General features: G+C 37.2%; 1 protein-coding gene across 1 annotated transcript; it reads right to left on the reverse strand.

Moving 5' to 3' along the window:
• Window positions 1–15,946: 15,946 nt before the first annotated feature.
• LOC131437034 (uncharacterized) lies at window positions 15,947–17,187 on the reverse strand. Its single transcript, XM_058606077.1, has 4 exons — window positions 16,781–17,187; window positions 16,630–16,715; window positions 16,393–16,537; window positions 15,947–16,237 (listed from the first exon to the last, which is right to left on the reverse strand). Exons 1-4 carry the CDS (start codon window positions 16,950–16,952, stop codon window positions 16,134–16,136), a joined length of 507 nt encoding a protein of 168 aa, XP_058462060.1. The 5' UTR covers window positions 16,953–17,187; the 3' UTR covers window positions 15,947–16,133.
• Between the last annotated feature and the right edge of the window lie 371 nt (window positions 17,188–17,558).

The raw sequence follows: 17,558 nt of genomic DNA on the forward strand, positions 1-17,558 counted from the left end.
GGGTCTACCCACCCGTCGGTCATCCCGGTTGTCACAAAAAAGGAATACCTCCGAAAGCGTCTACTTCCACTTCTAAGGTCACACCGATATTTTACACTTTTCTGGTTGAATTAAGCCTCGTGCCATTGTTCGAAAGATGTTGTAGAGTAGTACAAGGCAAATGAGGTCAACTTCGTGCCGAAGGACTTCAATCCTCCGAACGCACCTGAACTACGACCAATTATGAAGGGCTTTGGAAATATCCAAAAGAGTAAAAAATGGATATGAAAAAACACAGGATTTCCACGCAAAAAATGTTGGTCAGAGCTTTTAAAAGACCTTATGAGTAGTGTTTGGAGGAAAGCTCGTGCATTAAGATACTGTATTGAAAATGAATAAAACGAACATGGAATAAAGTTATATTGTGAAAGTTGATTGATTGAATTTTTTTGAATATTTTTTTGTGATGTAATTTGATTCCGTACACCCTTTACAATGCCAAAAGTGCTTTTATTTGTTTACTGATGTTAGCTCAATCCAGTATCATAAGGGTTTGATCTTAATCTCTAACGCAAGAGCAAACTTGATTTTTTCGTATATTGTTTGATAACAAATAAAAGAACTTGATTGTGTCCGTTGATTATACGTTAATAAATTATATCCGGATTATATCTAACACCACCGGCTATGGACTTTGTTCTAACTAATAACTTTGTTCAAACATTTAGACTTTTTTTTTAGGAATTCTAGTATCAAACAGTCTAAGATCTTAGTAAAACATTTTCGCATTATGCTTCCCACATGAGCAATTCCAGAAATTAACATTAGAACAAACAACTTGCTTGGGAATAGCACGTAGTGTCACATTATGTAAACTGTATTCATTACTCCATGCTATTCAATTCAGACCGATCACGTCCGAATGCAGATCTACTTGAGAGGAAAGGATTGTTAGTTCAATGCATGTTGCTACTAGAACCCGAGGAATCCTCTGCATTTCCACATACATCACTGGAAGGGGTTGTTTGTTAGAAAATTTTCGAATGATATTATCATGTATTTATTGCTCTGGGTAGCCGCCTACCGAGAATACGTTGCAATTTTATCGTGTTTAGTATTTCTTACTAAAATACGAAAAAAAGATTTTTTTTGAGAATAACACATAGGCCGCGCTACGTACCCAAATCATGATTTTCTTGCTTATTTGTCGGCAAAAACATTTGCACGAAGTCAGCCTTGACATAGGTTTCATCGTCCATCAGAAGACACCCGTCGAACTTGGTCAGCACCTGGTCGTAAAGTTTCCGAGCACGAGTTTTGACCGCACTATTCTGTTTTATGGTCCGATTTGGCTGTTTGCTAGCTCGATACGACTTGATTCCTTCCCGGAGTCGAGTTCTCCTCACGGTACTATGGGCAGCACCGAATTTTCTGGCCAAATCACGGTCCGACAGATTAGGACTCCTCTTAATCGTCTTCAAAAGCTTACCACGCAGTTTCCTGTCGACAGTTCTACTCCGACGATTGGCTTGAGGCTTCGGAATTGTCGTCAATGTTTCCTTATACCGTTTGATAATGCGCCATACGGTATTTCTGAGCAATTTCAGTTGTTTAGCTAGCCTAGATGCAGACCACAATGAATTTTCCTAAAAACTGTGCACAATTTTGTCCCTTCTTTCGGCTTCCATGTTGATTGTTTACAAAGTACAGTAGATTTGCGGAATGTCAAAAATCATACGTGAAGCTGACAAAATTCCCGGGAGCGGATCATATCGCCGAAAGTCGATTCGCCGAATAGGTCATTTCGCCGAAAGGGTCATATCTCCTGCATGTTATGTCTCCTGTATAACGCCAGCTGAGTCGACCGCCGACCCGCCGTCGGAAGCGGCGGCCTCTTGCATGCAAACCTGTAACCGCCTCGTTTGCCCGGTCTACTCAAAGCTAGGTTTCTTTGCTTTAGTTAGGTCCGAACGGCCGGTAGCGAGGTCGGACAGCACATGAACCAAAACGATGTGGCGTAGCCGCATTAGATATTTTTTCATTTTCACTTAATAAACGGAAAATACCACCTACATTTGCATGGTAGATACACCTATGCAATTGCTTTGATGCTTACTAGCTAATAGTCAACAAGTTTTTTCGGGAACTACTTTCTGAGGTTCATGAATCAATCTTTATTCAAGAGTACAACAATCAATCATTATTTAAGATGTACAATGGTAGGTCAACAAAACGGGCGTTAACGCTATCATCTTTCGTTTGTCTTTAATTAAATCAATTCTAATTACGAGTTCAAGACGATTTCAGGATTCGGCGAAATGACCCTGATCCAAGATTCCCGACACGCGGGCACCAAGAACTTTCATATCCGTCCACCAGGAGCGCAACAATATGAGCAAAAGTTTGTTCCAATTCTAAATGAAGCAAGCTTTATGTAACAAGCAAACAAAAAATTCCCATTAATTTAACGATAATGTGATAATTAACAAAACCAAAAACTGCAGAATATACAATATACAGTGTCAGGATACTACATTCCGAATTACTGACTTTCTGTTTCTAAAGAATTCGCAAACAATTTTTTAAACACTGACAGTATGGCACATAAAATAATCATATTTTTATCTCGAGAACGACTGCTTCCACGTCAAAGGTCGCTATAAGCTAATATATTCCTTTAAATCTGTAAAACTATGATTTCGTGCCTCTGACGGCTTGCTAATCATTTCTGGAATTTCTCACACATAAATTTATCCGTTTCCAAATGAGTAGCACTATTTATTTATTCACCTTGATAACCCATGTTTGATCCTAACTTGTTATTCTATTGGAGGTTTCCGAAACTTTCAAAGTACCCCGAAAATGTAAAACTGTATACAAAACAAAATCGTTTCAAACCCAAAGCGTTGAGCAGTTTACAATGAGAGATAATGATCTTTTACTGTTGAGTGCTGCCCAGATGTTTGTTCAACAAAACTGTTCCTCGTGAGATTAACAACTCTTGCGTTACTGTCCCGCATTTATCCATGGGGCTCTCTGAAGATACCGAAGTCTAATTTAATAGTTGATAATAGTCAACAGCCCTTGATCCGGTTGGCGGCCTGACTGAGTAACGCGACTGACTCAGCAGGAGCTCAGCATAACGATGCTGTCGTGTTCGGACATTCTTTTTGACGCACATTTGATTGATATCAAATCTATGACCTGTGTCAACTTTGTAGGTGATGGGAAAAGTTTCAACGGGAATGGATTCGTAATCTAGGTTATCCATTACAGTGGATTCTTATATAAGGCAAAAACCGCAGATCGGTGCTCTAAACTTTTAACAGTCACATAGCATAAGGCACCAACATGATCATCGGATTTCAATGCCAGCGCGTCAGACTCGACACCCAACAACATCACGTTCCAATCAAGCCCGAGTTGTGAATTTGTTCGCTTGATTGAATCAATCCGAAATCATTACAAGCTTTAATGCCGTTCCCGAGGCCCATGGCTGTATCTCTTACACCTCAGAAATGTCAAATATTTCATACCGCGATTGGTAAGGGCGCCGTTCTACGCACCAATTCGGTAGAAGTTACCACCCACTGATGCTGAAACGTGTTCGATTTTTTTGTGGACTTAACTCGTGATGACCGAAAGCGGCGACGGCGTCAGTGAATTCGAAAAGTTTATCACCACTTGACCTGCAGGTAGAGCAAAAAAAGAACGAGCGTTATTGGAAATATGCGCAGATCACGAAAAGCCGACGATCAACGCATCGGTTGTCTACGCTATCGAAATCATAAATCAAGAAAATCTATCTGCCACCCGATTTGGTTTATAGTCATATATAGTGAAAATAATTATCATCTGTTTGAAGGTATCTATTTTCTTATTAAGGCAAAGGGTCTTTCTGAAATTGGATAATATATTGCAGAGCAATCGTTGGCTTGAAAAAAGTTTCTTTTGCGTTATCTAATTAATCGATTCCTTGAACACTCAACACATAAATTTTCTGCAACTTTTATTCGTATTAAGGATCTTCCATCAAATCCACCTCAAAATACGCTGATTATTTATATGACTTATGGGTTAACATCTACCAATTGTTGACACACTTTTGTACCCGTGCATCTCCGATTAGGACAAATCTACAGAATATGGTAATCTGATCCAAAATAACATGCTTGATTACTTCAGAATGGTCGAAGTCACTTCACTGATTTTTTACTCGTTATTAAAACTTCAAGAAAATGAAAACCACATTCTTCATACGATTTTTTGACCATACATTTTTTTCTCAAGTTACATATTCGTATGAAAGAAATGTTCGGCTTTTCCTTAAAAATGATTGGACAATATGAAACTAGTTGAAGAATGCACACAATTTGTTTTTCAAAACAATTATACATTCGGTCATTTTCATTTATAATTTTATGTTATTTTTTTTATTTTATTTTTATTCTTGATTTGGATGAAACATCGAATATATCTACAGTATCACAAACCATTTGTTTTGCACGGATGGAGAGACGAATTTGACCTAAGATTGCTATTTCAAAAGAGGCGATGTATTTTTGTACAGGGTCCGGCACTCGAAGTGTAACCAACTTCAGACCGCTCGCGCAGCTGACGCACGGGCATCAGCTCTCTAGAAATTTGCTAAATGACAGTTCGGACTTGTATTGTTTACAAGCGCAAGAAAGCATTTTGCTAAAAGTGAACGCGAAAAAAAATCAGTGATGGATTTAAAACGTAATAGTGTGATTGCTTTATATTTAGATGGAAAATCACAACCAGCGATTGTTCGTGAGCTCAAACACCTTAAAGTGAATAAAGTTTTTGTTTATCGCATCATAACTCGTTACAATAATACTGGTAGCATCGCAAACGTCATCAAAAGACTGCAACGTCACGTGAGATGGTTCAAAAAGTGAAGAAGCGACTTGAACGAAATCCTCGACGAAGTGCCAATCAAATGGCAAAAGAACTGAAAATAACCGACCGTAGCATCCGCCGCATACTGAAAAATGATCTGAAGGTCAAGCCTTACAAGATCCAAAAGGCGCATGATCTCACACCGAAGCAGCAACAAGTTAGACTTGAGAGAGCGAAGGAGTTGCTTTGTTTGGCCGAAAGCGGTCAATTTCCGAACATTGTATTTTCTGACGAGAAAATTTTTCCAATTGAGAAATTCGTAAACTCTCAAAACGATAGGGTTTACTTGACCGACCGTTCATACGAGAATTTGAGTCATCGATTGGCCACCAGAAGGCAGCACCCGCAACAGATAATGGTTTGGGCCGCTGTAACCGCAGATGGGCGCTCTCCAATCGTTTTCATCGAGCCTGGGCAGACAAACATTTCGGTGGCAGACCATGGACGTTTCAGCAGGACTCGGCTCCGTCTCACAAAGCTCGAGTGAACCAAGAATGGCTGAAAAACAACGTTTCGAACTTCATCACGTCCACACAATGGCTCTCGAATTCACCAGATGCGAATCCAATGGATTATTCTCTTTGGGCCATTTTGGAGAGCAAAGTCCGAACTAAAAGATACACCAGTCTCGAGGCGCTGAAAAAAGTTATTGTCCGCGAGTGGGCCAAAATACACCTGCAAGTCACATTCGGGCAGCTTGCGATTCGTTTTTTGACCGTCTCAAGGCCATAGTCAAGGCAAAAGGTGGTCATATCGAGCAAAAGTGAATTGATTCTGAATTTTGTATTATTTTTACACATTTTGTACTTTGAATTAAGTAAAAGTAATTTTCCAAACTGAATTTATGTCCTTTTTAATTGGTTACACTTCGAGTGCCGGACCCTGTACAAAAATTTATTCATTTGGTTTTAACTCAGAAACAGTTATTGGCTTAAAAATCGATTCAGCGCTCTGGAAAAAGCAAGATTTCAAAAACAGTCAGACAAAATATAATTTCAAATTTGCTTTTGAAACGTTCATTAAAATTTCAAGTACAAACATAATCCATTATTCAAACGACTATTTTCATCAGGAACTTGAAACAGTAAAAATAAAACGACGAAACAATTCGTATTATGATGGTGACAACGCAGTCAAAATAATGTTACGAATTGACATCTCATCATACTAAGTTACAATAAGTTCCAACGTAACTTTTCGGAAATCTAACTCTTACGACGTGCTCGCATTAACTGTTTTTAGTCGCCAACTAGTCACCGTAACATAATGTGACAATGAAAAAGTGACACATTACAAGACAAAGTTAAGTAATGATTTCATATCGGTTGTGATGTAACAAAGAAATACAATTACAGTGTCGGTTGAAAGCTTCCGTACATTATCCCAAACAATAATAACAAATCAATAAGTAGAACAAGTAGAAAATTCCTTCAGTTTAAAAATATTGGCTATAGTCAAATCTGCTCTTATACGCAAATGTTTTGCCGGTACATGTGCGAAGCAAACTTTTTTCGTTTTGGAAAGTACTTTCTCTCTACCAGAGAGAATATTTCTACACTTTTTCACGGCAGTGTATGCCTGGAAAAACTTATTCCAATGGCTACCATTATGACCAGGGAATGAAATATTTAGTGAATTTGAAAAAATGCATTTTTGCCTTTCTCATATAGAAAGGTTATGCAATCACTTGAACAACCGACTAGCGAAAAGTGTCATATACCATTCGACTCAGTTCATCAAGCTGAGCAATGTGTGTGTGTGTGTGTATGTGTCAAATAATCTCACTAGGTTTTCTCGGAAATGGCTGAACCGATTTTGACAAACTTAAATTCAAATGAAAGGTCTCGTGGTCCCATACGGAATTCCAGAATTTTATCCGGATCTGACTTCCGGTTCCGGAGTTATAGGGTAAAGTGTGTTCAATATTCTACACCGTCACTTAAACCGGCGAAACAAAATACGTAAAAAGTTTTCTAAACTGGTCTCAAAACTACACAAATCGATAGTCATTATCAGTAGGCAACTAAACAAACCGATTCCGGCTATCCTGGTTCCCGGTATCCGGTTCCGGAAGTACCGGAACTAGTGGTCATAGATACCAAAATGGATCTCACTCATTTTTCTCGGCTAAGGTTTGACCGATTTTCACAAACTTAAATTCAAATGAAAGGTCTTTCGGTCCCTTATGGAATTCCTGAATTTCATCCGGATCCGACTTCCGGTTTCGGAGCTATAGGATAAAGTGTGTTCAATATTGTACACCGTCACTTAAGGCCATCGTCCAAGTACCATGCGCGCGAATGGTTTTAGGAAATTTTCGATGGAAATTTGCCAAAACCAAAAACATACAGACCTTTGAAATACTTTTATCTATCTACAGGGTGAAAATGGCTGGAAAATTCGGAGGATTTTCCGAGTCTTATCAAAAATATCTCTGAAAAATGAGTGTTTTTGTGATCTTTCACAATATAAAATTATAAACTGGACTCTAAACCGTTATTCCCAAACTTAGGGTCAATTGCAAAGTCTTATGGTCCTACCAAAAATTCCTGCATATTTTCGGATGCAACAAACATTTAAATCGTAATTGAGAGTCCGGAAGTGCATATAATAGAGAATCCATTTCGTTTTTTTAAGGATGACTTACGCAATCAAAGCACTGTTTTATTCTGTATGTTATGCATAAACAATCTCTTGGTTTCTTTCAAAAATCGAAGAGAAAAATTTGAATTTCCATAAAAGGCATCACAAGGCATCATTACACCACTAGGTGGATTGAAACAGGTTTCAATTATTGCGATTGGTCAACGGTTTTAACTTTGATATATGAAAGACTAATATTAATCACAAAAAAGTTCAAACTGAGCACATTTCGACTTTTTAGTTGTAAATTTAATATGACGGGTATAAAAATATGAACAATATTTTGTATGTCGATGTTCCGAAACCCAAAATATCGAAGGCGCGCACGTTTTCAATAAATACAATGATCAACTTCACCATAAATATCGAATAGCACTTAGGTTTTGAGTAGATATAGTGAGTTTAAAAAGGAATGAATTCTATAGTTTAACTCTGATTATCGGATGTCAATTTTCGGTCGTAAATGTTGAATGGGAAAAACATAAAAACAATTTTTAACTTGACATGAGCTTATATTTTCTGTTTCATTGTGACTGATGAGCCGCATTAGACCTTCCAAAATTGCACTAAATTAGAACAATTTCTTTTAAGCAGCATGTTCATCTGTTATGCCAAATGACTGTTATGTCAAATGACCATTATGCCAAATGACCATTATGCCAAATAACCATTATGCCAAACGGCGTTATGCCAAACGACTTTATGCCAAACGTGATAGCCCCTTGTTTGGCAACCCTTGGTAAGTCACACAAGCTCCGCCTCTTACGCTTTTCAGGTTACATAGCAGTTATAATGCACGTTGCAAAGTCTTCTACTTGTTCCATGAATTTGTGTCATATAAGTTACTGTCATTGAAGTGTAATAACGTATGCTACTTGGGTGGTCTGCACCTAGAATTTCAAATAGTATATTGAAACTGTTGATTGTACGGGAGCTAACAGGACAATTCAGAGCTTTAACATGTGTGCAGTGCGGCGCTGTATGTCTTCTCTATTTATGAACGGAAACCGAAATTCGCAAACAAAACAAAGAATATTAGTATAAATACTTCTTGAACGCGTTAGTGTTTCACAATTCTTTTTCGGATTTAAAACTGTTGATGAGAATTTCAAAATTGCATTTTTAATGTCATTATGATCGGTCGTATTGCGTACACAACCCAGAATTCTTTTTTTTTGCTGACATAAGCCGTTAATTGCAATACATTTTTTATCTCGTAGTTAAAGCACTTATATGGTTTTAAGAATATTGACTAAATGATAATCCTTCCGGTAATGATTAAATGTTTTCATTGCTGATGAAAACGCAAATTGCGAAATTGCGTCACAAAACACAAGGCTGAGGTCAACGTGAAGCCAATTCTGTGATAAAAATACATCCCTTACTTTATAATCAAATTTTAACATCCCTTACTTTATAATTCGCTAATATTTCATAACTATCTATAGGATCATAAGATCTTTCTTTTGCTTCTAGTATGTTTTATTTTATAGTTTTCTATCACTTTTTTCCGAAAGCTTAAATTCAAATGAAAGGTCTCGTGGTCCCATACGGAATTCCAGAATTTTATCCGGATCTGACTTCCGGTTCCGGAGTTATAGGGTAAAGTGTGTTCAATATTCTACACCGTCACTTAAACCGGCGAAACAAAATACGTAAAAAGTTTTCTAAACTGGTCTCAAAACTACACAAATCGATAGTCATTATCAGTAGGCAACTAAACAAACCGATTCCGGCTATCCTGGTTCCCGGTATCCGGTTCCGGAAGTACCGGAACTAGTGGTCATAGATACCAAAATGGATCTCACTCATTTTTCTCGGCTAAGGTTTGACCGATTTTCACAAACTTAAATTCAAATGAAAGGTCTTTCGGTCCCTTATGGAATTCCTGAATTTCATCCGGATCCGACTTCCGGTTTCGGAGCTATAGGATAAAGTGTGTTCAATATTGTACACCGTCACTTAAGGCCATCGTCCAAGTACCATGCGCGCGAATGGTTTTAGGAAATTTTCGATGGAAATTTGCCAAAACCAAAAACATACAGACCTTTGAAATACTTTTATCTATCTACAGGGTGAAAATGGCTGGAAAATTCGGAGGATTTTCCGAGTCTTATCAAAAATATCTCTGAAAAATGAGTGTTTTTGTGATCTTTCACAATATAAAATTATAAACTGGACTCTAAACCGTTATTCCCAAACTTAGGGTCAATTGCAAAGTCTTATGGTCCTACCAAAAATTCCTGCATATTTTCGGATGCAACAAACATTTAAATCGTAATTGAGAGTCCGGAAGTGCATATAATAGAGAATCCATTTCGTTTTTTTAAGGATGACTTACGCAATCAAAGCACTGTTTTATTCTGTATGTTATGCATAAACAATCTCTTGGTTTCTTTCAAAAATCGAAGAGAAAAATTTGAATTTCCATAAAAGGCATCACAAGGCATCATTACACCACTAGGTGGATTGAAACAGGTTTCAATTATTGCGATTGGTCAACGGTTTTAACTTTGATATATGAAAGACTAATATTAATCACAAAAAAGTTCAAACTGAGCACATTTCGACTTTTTAGTTGTAAATTTAATATGACGGGTATAAAAATATGAACAATATTTTGTATGTCGATGTTCCGAAACCCAAAATATCGAAGGCGCGCACGTTTTCAATAAATACAATGATCAACTTCACCATAAATATCGAATAGCACTTAGGTTTTGAGTAGATATAGTGAGTTTAAAAAGGAATGAATTCTATAGTTTAACTCTGATTATCGGATGTCAATTTTCGGTCGTAAATGTTGAATGGGAAAAACATAAAAACAATTTTTAACTTGACATGAGCTTATATTTTCTGTTTCATTGTGACTGATGAGCCGCATTAGACCTTCCAAAATTGCACTAAATTAGAACAATTTCTTTTAAGCAGCATGTTCATCTGTTATGCCAAATGACTGTTATGTCAAATGACCATTATGCCAAATGACCATTATGCCAAATAACCATTATGCCAAACGGCGTTATGCCAAACGACTTTATGCCAAACGTGATAGCCCCTTGTTTGGCAACCCTTGGTAAGTCACACAAGCTCCGCCTCTTACGCTTTTCAGGTTACATAGCAGTTATAATGCACGTTGCAAAGTCTTCTACTTGTTCCATGAATTTGTGTCATATAAGTTACTGTCATTGAAGTGTAATAACGTATGCTACTTGGGTGGTCTGCACCTAGAATTTCAAATAGTATATTGAAACTGTTGATTGTACGGGAGCTAACAGGACAATTCAGAGCTTTAACATGTGTGCAGTGCGGCGCTGTATGTCTTCTCTATTTATGAACGGAAACCGAAATTCGCAAACAAAACAAAGAATATTAGTATAAATACTTCTTGAACGCGTTAGTGTTTCACAATTCTTTTTCGGATTTAAAACTGTTGATGAGAATTTCAAAATTGCATTTTTAATGTCATTATGATCGGTCGTATTGCGTACACAACCCAGAATTCTTTTTTTTTGCTGACATAAGCCGTTAATTGCAATACATTTTTTATCTCGTAGTTAAAGCACTTATATGGTTTTAAGAATATTGACTAAATGATAATCCTTCCGGTAATGATTAAATGTTTTCATTGCTGATGAAAACGCAAATTGCGAAATTGCGTCACAAAACACAAGGCTGAGGTCAACGTGAAGCCAATTCTGTGATAAAAATACATCCCTTACTTTATAATCAAATTTTAACATCCCTTACTTTATAATTCGCTAATATTTCATAACTATCTATAGGATCATAAGATCTTTCTTTTGCTTCTAGTATGTTTTATTTTATAGTTTTCTATCACTTTTTTCCGAAAGCTTAAATTCAAATGAAAGGTCTCGTGGTCCCATACGGAATTCCAGAATTTTATCCGGATCTGACTTCCGGTTCCGGAGTTATAGGGTAAAGTGTGTTCAATATTCTACACCGTCACTTAAACCGGCGAAACAAAATACGTAAAAAGTTTTCTAAACTGGTCTCAAAACTACACAAATCGATAGTCATTATCAGTAGGCAACTAAACAAACCGATTCCGGCTATCCTGGTTCCCGGTATCCGGTTCCGGAAGTACCGGAACTAGTGGTCATAGATACCAAAATGGATCTCACTCATTTTTCTCGGCTAAGGTTTGACCGATTTTCACAAACTTAAATTCAAATGAAAGGTCTTTCGGTCCCTTATGGAATTCCTGAATTTCATCCGGATCCGACTTCCGGTTTCGGAGCTATAGGATAAAGTGTGTTCAATATTGTACACCGTCACTTAAGGCCATCGTCCAAGTACCATGCGCGCGAATGGTTTTAGGAAATTTTCGATGGAAATTTGCCAAAACCAAAAACATACAGACCTTTGAAATACTTTTATCTATCTACAGGGTGAAAATGGCTGGAAAATTCGGAGGATTTTCCGAGTCTTATCAAAAATATCTCTGAAAAATGAGTGTTTTTGTGATCTTTCACAATATAAAATTATAAACTGGACTCTAAACCGTTATTCCCAAACTTAGGGTCAATTGCAAAGTCTTATGGTCCTACCAAAAATTCCTGCATATTTTCGGATGCAACAAACATTTAAATCGTAATTGAGAGTCCGGAAGTGCATATAATAGAGAATCCATTTCGTTTTTTTAAGGATGACTTACGCAATCAAAGCACTGTTTTATTCTGTATGTTATGCATAAACAATCTCTTGGTTTCTTTCAAAAATCGAAGAGAAAAATTTGAATTTCCATAAAAGGCATCACAAGGCATCATTACACCACTAGGTGGATTGAAACAGGTTTCAATTATTGCGATTGGTCAACGGTTTTAACTTTGATATATGAAAGACTAATATTAATCACAAAAAAGTTCAAACTGAGCACATTTCGACTTTTTAGTTGTAAATTTAATATGACGGGTATAAAAATATGAACAATATTTTGTATGTCGATGTTCCGAAACCCAAAATATCGAAGGCGCGCACGTTTTCAATAAATACAATGATCAACTTCACCATAAATATCGAATAGCACTTAGGTTTTGAGTAGATATAGTGAGTTTAAAAAGGAATGAATTCTATAGTTTAACTCTGATTATCGGATGTCAATTTTCGGTCGTAAATGTTGAATGGGAAAAACATAAAAACAATTTTTAACTTGACATGAGCTTATATTTTCTGTTTCATTGTGACTGATGAGCCGCATTAGACCTTCCAAAATTGCACTAAATTAGAACAATTTCTTTTAAGCAGCATGTTCATCTGTTATGCCAAATGACTGTTATGTCAAATGACCATTATGCCAAATGACCATTATGCCAAATAACCATTATGCCAAACGGCGTTATGCCAAACGACTTTATGCCAAACGTGATAGCCCCTTGTTTGGCAACCCTTGGTAAGTCACACAAGCTCCGCCTCTTACGCTTTTCAGGTTACATAGCAGTTATAATGCACGTTGCAAAGTCTTCTACTTGTTCCATGAATTTGTGTCATATAAGTTACTGTCATTGAAGTGTAATAACGTATGCTACTTGGGTGGTCTGCACCTAGAATTTCAAATAGTATATTGAAACTGTTGATTGTACGGGAGCTAACAGGACAATTCAGAGCTTTAACATGTGTGCAGTGCGGCGCTGTATGTCTTCTCTATTTATGAACGGAAACCGAAATTCGCAAACAAAACAAAGAATATTAGTATAAATACTTCTTGAACGCGTTAGTGTTTCACAATTCTTTTTCGGATTTAAAACTGTTGATGAGAATTTCAAAATTGCATTTTTAATGTCATTATGATCGGTCGTATTGCGTACACAACCCAGAATTCTTTTTTTTTGCTGACATAAGCCGTTAATTGCAATACATTTTTTATCTCGTAGTTAAAGCACTTATATGGTTTTAAGAATATTGACTAAATGATAATCCTTCCGGTAATGATTAAATGTTTTCATTGCTGATGAAAACGCAAATTGCGAAATTGCGTCACAAAACACAAGGCTGAGGTCAACGTGAAGCCAATTCTGTGATAAAAATACATCCCTTACTTTATAATCAAATTTTAACATCCCTTACTTTATAATTCGCTAATATTTCATAACTATCTATAGGATCATAAGATCTTTCTTTTGCTTCTAGTATGTTTTATTTTATAGTTTTCTATCACTTTTTTCCGAAAGCTTTGTCTATTTTTGTTTCGCCGGTTTAAGTGAGGGTGTACAATATTGAACACACTTTACCCTATAACTCCGGACCCGGAAGTCGAATCCGGATAAAATTCAGGAATTCCGTAGAGAGAAAGAGAGGGAGAGAGAGACAGACATTGCGACCTTTTTGGTCGTTGGCCGCTTTAGTTAGGGCAACGGCTCCCCATTTCATCTGAGCTCCTATTTCCATCTCATCCCTTCACCTCATAACTTTGAACATGAATAATATTTTACAACCTACCGGAAGCAAACTGTGAAATGTTTTAAAATGATTTGAAAAGCTATTGTCACACTTTCCTATTGAAAGAAATGGTTTTAAATTCTTCGGTGATCTTTTTTTTTCATATAAAATAAACTCACTTTTCAATTTAGTACACACTTTCGTCTCAAGATTTACAGTTCGTCAGGTTTCTGAATATCTACTAATCGATTCGTCTCAAAACATGATCACTATTTCGCACAATTATACTACCATTGAATGCTGGATGACTTCATAATTAGTTATGTTCACTTGCCACTTGTTTAGTTAACGATTAAAAACTTCAAAATTTACCCGACAAGCAATAAAAATCTTCAAAACTATGAGATGAAAGTTTTTCACTTCGTTCACTTGATTGCGCTTTGTTTTCATCTCATTTGGTTTCGCAAAGTTGCCAAGTTATCTCATAATGTTACAAAAAATAAATTGTTTTTCTTCTTCAAATTATCATCAAAAAGTATGTTTTTGGTATCCGTGACATTAGTTTAATTATATTATTGATATTAATATTTCAATAAAACTGTTTCTGCTTCGAATATTACCAGAAAGAACGTGTTAAATACTAATGAAATAACCATTGTGGCAAATCTAGTAGCACTGGTTTCATTCCGCTATACGCCAACATAACGCTGTGAAGTGTGTGTGTGTGTGTGTGTTTCATCGGCTGTGCACAGAGATGCCAGGTATTTTCATAGAAAATATGTATTACTTCGCATAGAAAGTCTATATCTGTTCTATCTGTTTTCACTAATAAAATGATGTTAAAAGATAGTTCTTTAGATTTTCGTAAGTCATTGCCCCATTAATTAGATAATTCAACGAGTAAATTTTTTACCAATAATAATAATGTGGAAAAATCCTGGTGGGTACGGTTGTATCGTTTGAGTTGTATATGTGGCAGCGGTAAGGCAGTCGGTCACCAGAATGTCTGCAAGCCATATTTTTCCAGCTGACAGCGTTCAGTCAGCCATCTGGCAGCCATGCGAATGCGGGTGAGAATGTAATAGTGGAATATTTTGTTTTGATTGCTGTCGCCATTGCTAATTTATAGGATGAATAAAAGATCAACGATAGGATGGATAAAAATCCATTGAGATGAAATTAGGAGCAGAGTAGTGAAAACATCATTAGTGTTTTTAGCTGTTTTAAATATATTAGTTGAATTTTCAAGGAATGTGAATCAATTTTCAACGTGGAGCAAGGCGAATGAAGCAGTAATATGAAATAGTTACAGTGATTTTAGTGGCTAAATCGGGGTTTGAAGGCGACGTCCTTACAAATGAGATGAAATAGGGAGCCCTTACCCTATTTGTAGGGAAAATTGTAAACCAACTTGTATTCTGTTACAGTGGTAACGAGCTTATATGCTAACTTATTTTCTATTGCAACGAACGAATCGGTTCAATTGAACATCGGATCGATATATTTCAAAAGTTGGTAAAAACTTCGCTTTCACAGTGTTTGCATTGCTTTTCTGTATAGGAAAGGCAAAAACGCATTCAACCTACAGAATTTCAAAATCCAGGGAAAGAAGAATATAAACTGGAGTGTGTGCAATGAGAGGGACGACATCTGATCTGTAAACAACTCATTAATTTCATCCTGTATGTTGACAATTCCCTAAGCCTCATATTCAATTTGACAGATCGTTTGCTCTTTCGAAAAAAAACACTAACATAACCATTTCTTCCAAACAATACAGATACTCTAGATCTAGCTACCCTAGTGTTAGACGCAAATCACAAAGTTATGTGATTTGCGTCTAACACTCTAACTTGAACCCTAAATTTTCAGCTTAGACGGAATCTTATTCTAGTCTGAAATTATGCGACTTAGAAACATTCATCGATTGGATCTTCGAAGTATAGCTTGTACTGTATGACTTAAATTTGTCAGCAGATTAGAAAAAAAGCTTACAAAAATATTTATTCTTCGCTTGATCGAAATCTTCAAGTCTTATATATTTGTATAAATAATATTTCATAAAGACTATTTGATTCATCAAAACATTTGTAGCCCTCACAATGTTTCATCCTAAAGCTTAGAAATCGTAGTTTATATGAAGTCCTTTCGTCGATCGTCTCGTCAGCAAAAAGCAAAAAGGTTTTCATCTACCCAGTAACGAACAATTCCACATATTCTTCCTTATTTCGTCGCTCGCAATTCATCTCCCGATAGAGCAGCAAGGTAACAGCACTCGCAAAAACCAACACCCCTGAAACGATACGGAAAACAAACAAAACCAGCAATTACTCTTCTGGGTGGATGCACCGGATTCTGACCTGATTGCATAGCCTTTGCCTCATCCTTCAGTGCCGTTGCACATTGCACATGTATGGCCTTGTGAGGGTGGTTGTGTATGTGTCTCACCTGTCGTAAAGCCGAACGCTGCTAGCACAAAACGCCGTTCGCCTTCGTTGACCTCGAAAAGGACCCGTTCGATGTGGGCATGTCCAATGAATCCCATGGTAGCGACCAAGAGACAGAAAAATGGCAGAATGAATTTTGACTTTTCCTGTCAGTCGTTTCGGGGACGGTACAAGATAGGGCAAGGATTACAAATTTTGACTGTAGGATAACCACAACAGCACTGGAACAGTAACGTACCTTCCAAACACCCCAGATGAATGTGAACGTGGCAGCGTAGAACACCAGCAGGATCACCGCCAGCAGAGGGAGCTCTAAATTGTAAACTGCAATCAAGGAAAATTAATCAGCAAAGTTTGCACAACAGTAGACCGGCTGTTGGTGTCATTACCGTAGGAAAATCTCGGACAGCTTCCATCGTCAAACATGCCGATGTTGTGCGTAACGAACAGACCGTACAGCACGGTACCGAACAGAGCCGTCAGTCCACCCAGCAAGTAAGCTATCAAGCGTTTGTCTTCGTAGGGGATCGAAAACCATTTGGAAAATGCCGTGCGCTTCATTACTTGCTTCCGACGCTCCGGACTTACCAATATGTCAATAAACAACAATCAAATTAAGACACAACACAATTACGGTGTAGGTACTCGACATCAAAACGAATCGATCAACGGGAACGAACTGATTTGACAGTGATCTCATGGCTGGCGGAACAGGCGGAAAGTTTCGATGAAAAGACGTCCAAACGACACGGATTATATGTGATCAAACAAATGTCGGACTACTAGCAATCGTTGAATTGGCACTCATCGCACTACTTTTCGTAGTCTTTGTTTGTTTACGCTTACGTTCCTTATTTTAGATGTTACCGGTGAGAAAAGCTTTTGAATTGTTATATTTAAAAACGAAACACGGAAACCGCATTCTATCGAATCCGTTACCTTGACAGGCTCAATCAACTGGAATTCTTTGTGCAAACTTGGCACAGAAAAGAATTGCCGCACTACAGGCTTAATCGTTTGTTGTCAAGAGTTATAAAATCGGTTATCAATAGCTGAGCCAGGGCGGAGACCGACTTATCAGTAGACGACTGTTTAGACGTGATGAGAGGTCATAAATTCAGCGGCACAACACTCCTGTATCTTACGTTAAATTCAATTGAATTATTG

Source organism: Malaya genurostris, chromosome 3, assembly GCF_030247185.1.
Source record: "Malaya genurostris strain Urasoe2022 chromosome 3, Malgen_1.1, whole genome shotgun sequence".
Taxonomy (NCBI): domain Eukaryota; kingdom Metazoa; phylum Arthropoda; class Insecta; order Diptera; family Culicidae; genus Malaya; species Malaya genurostris.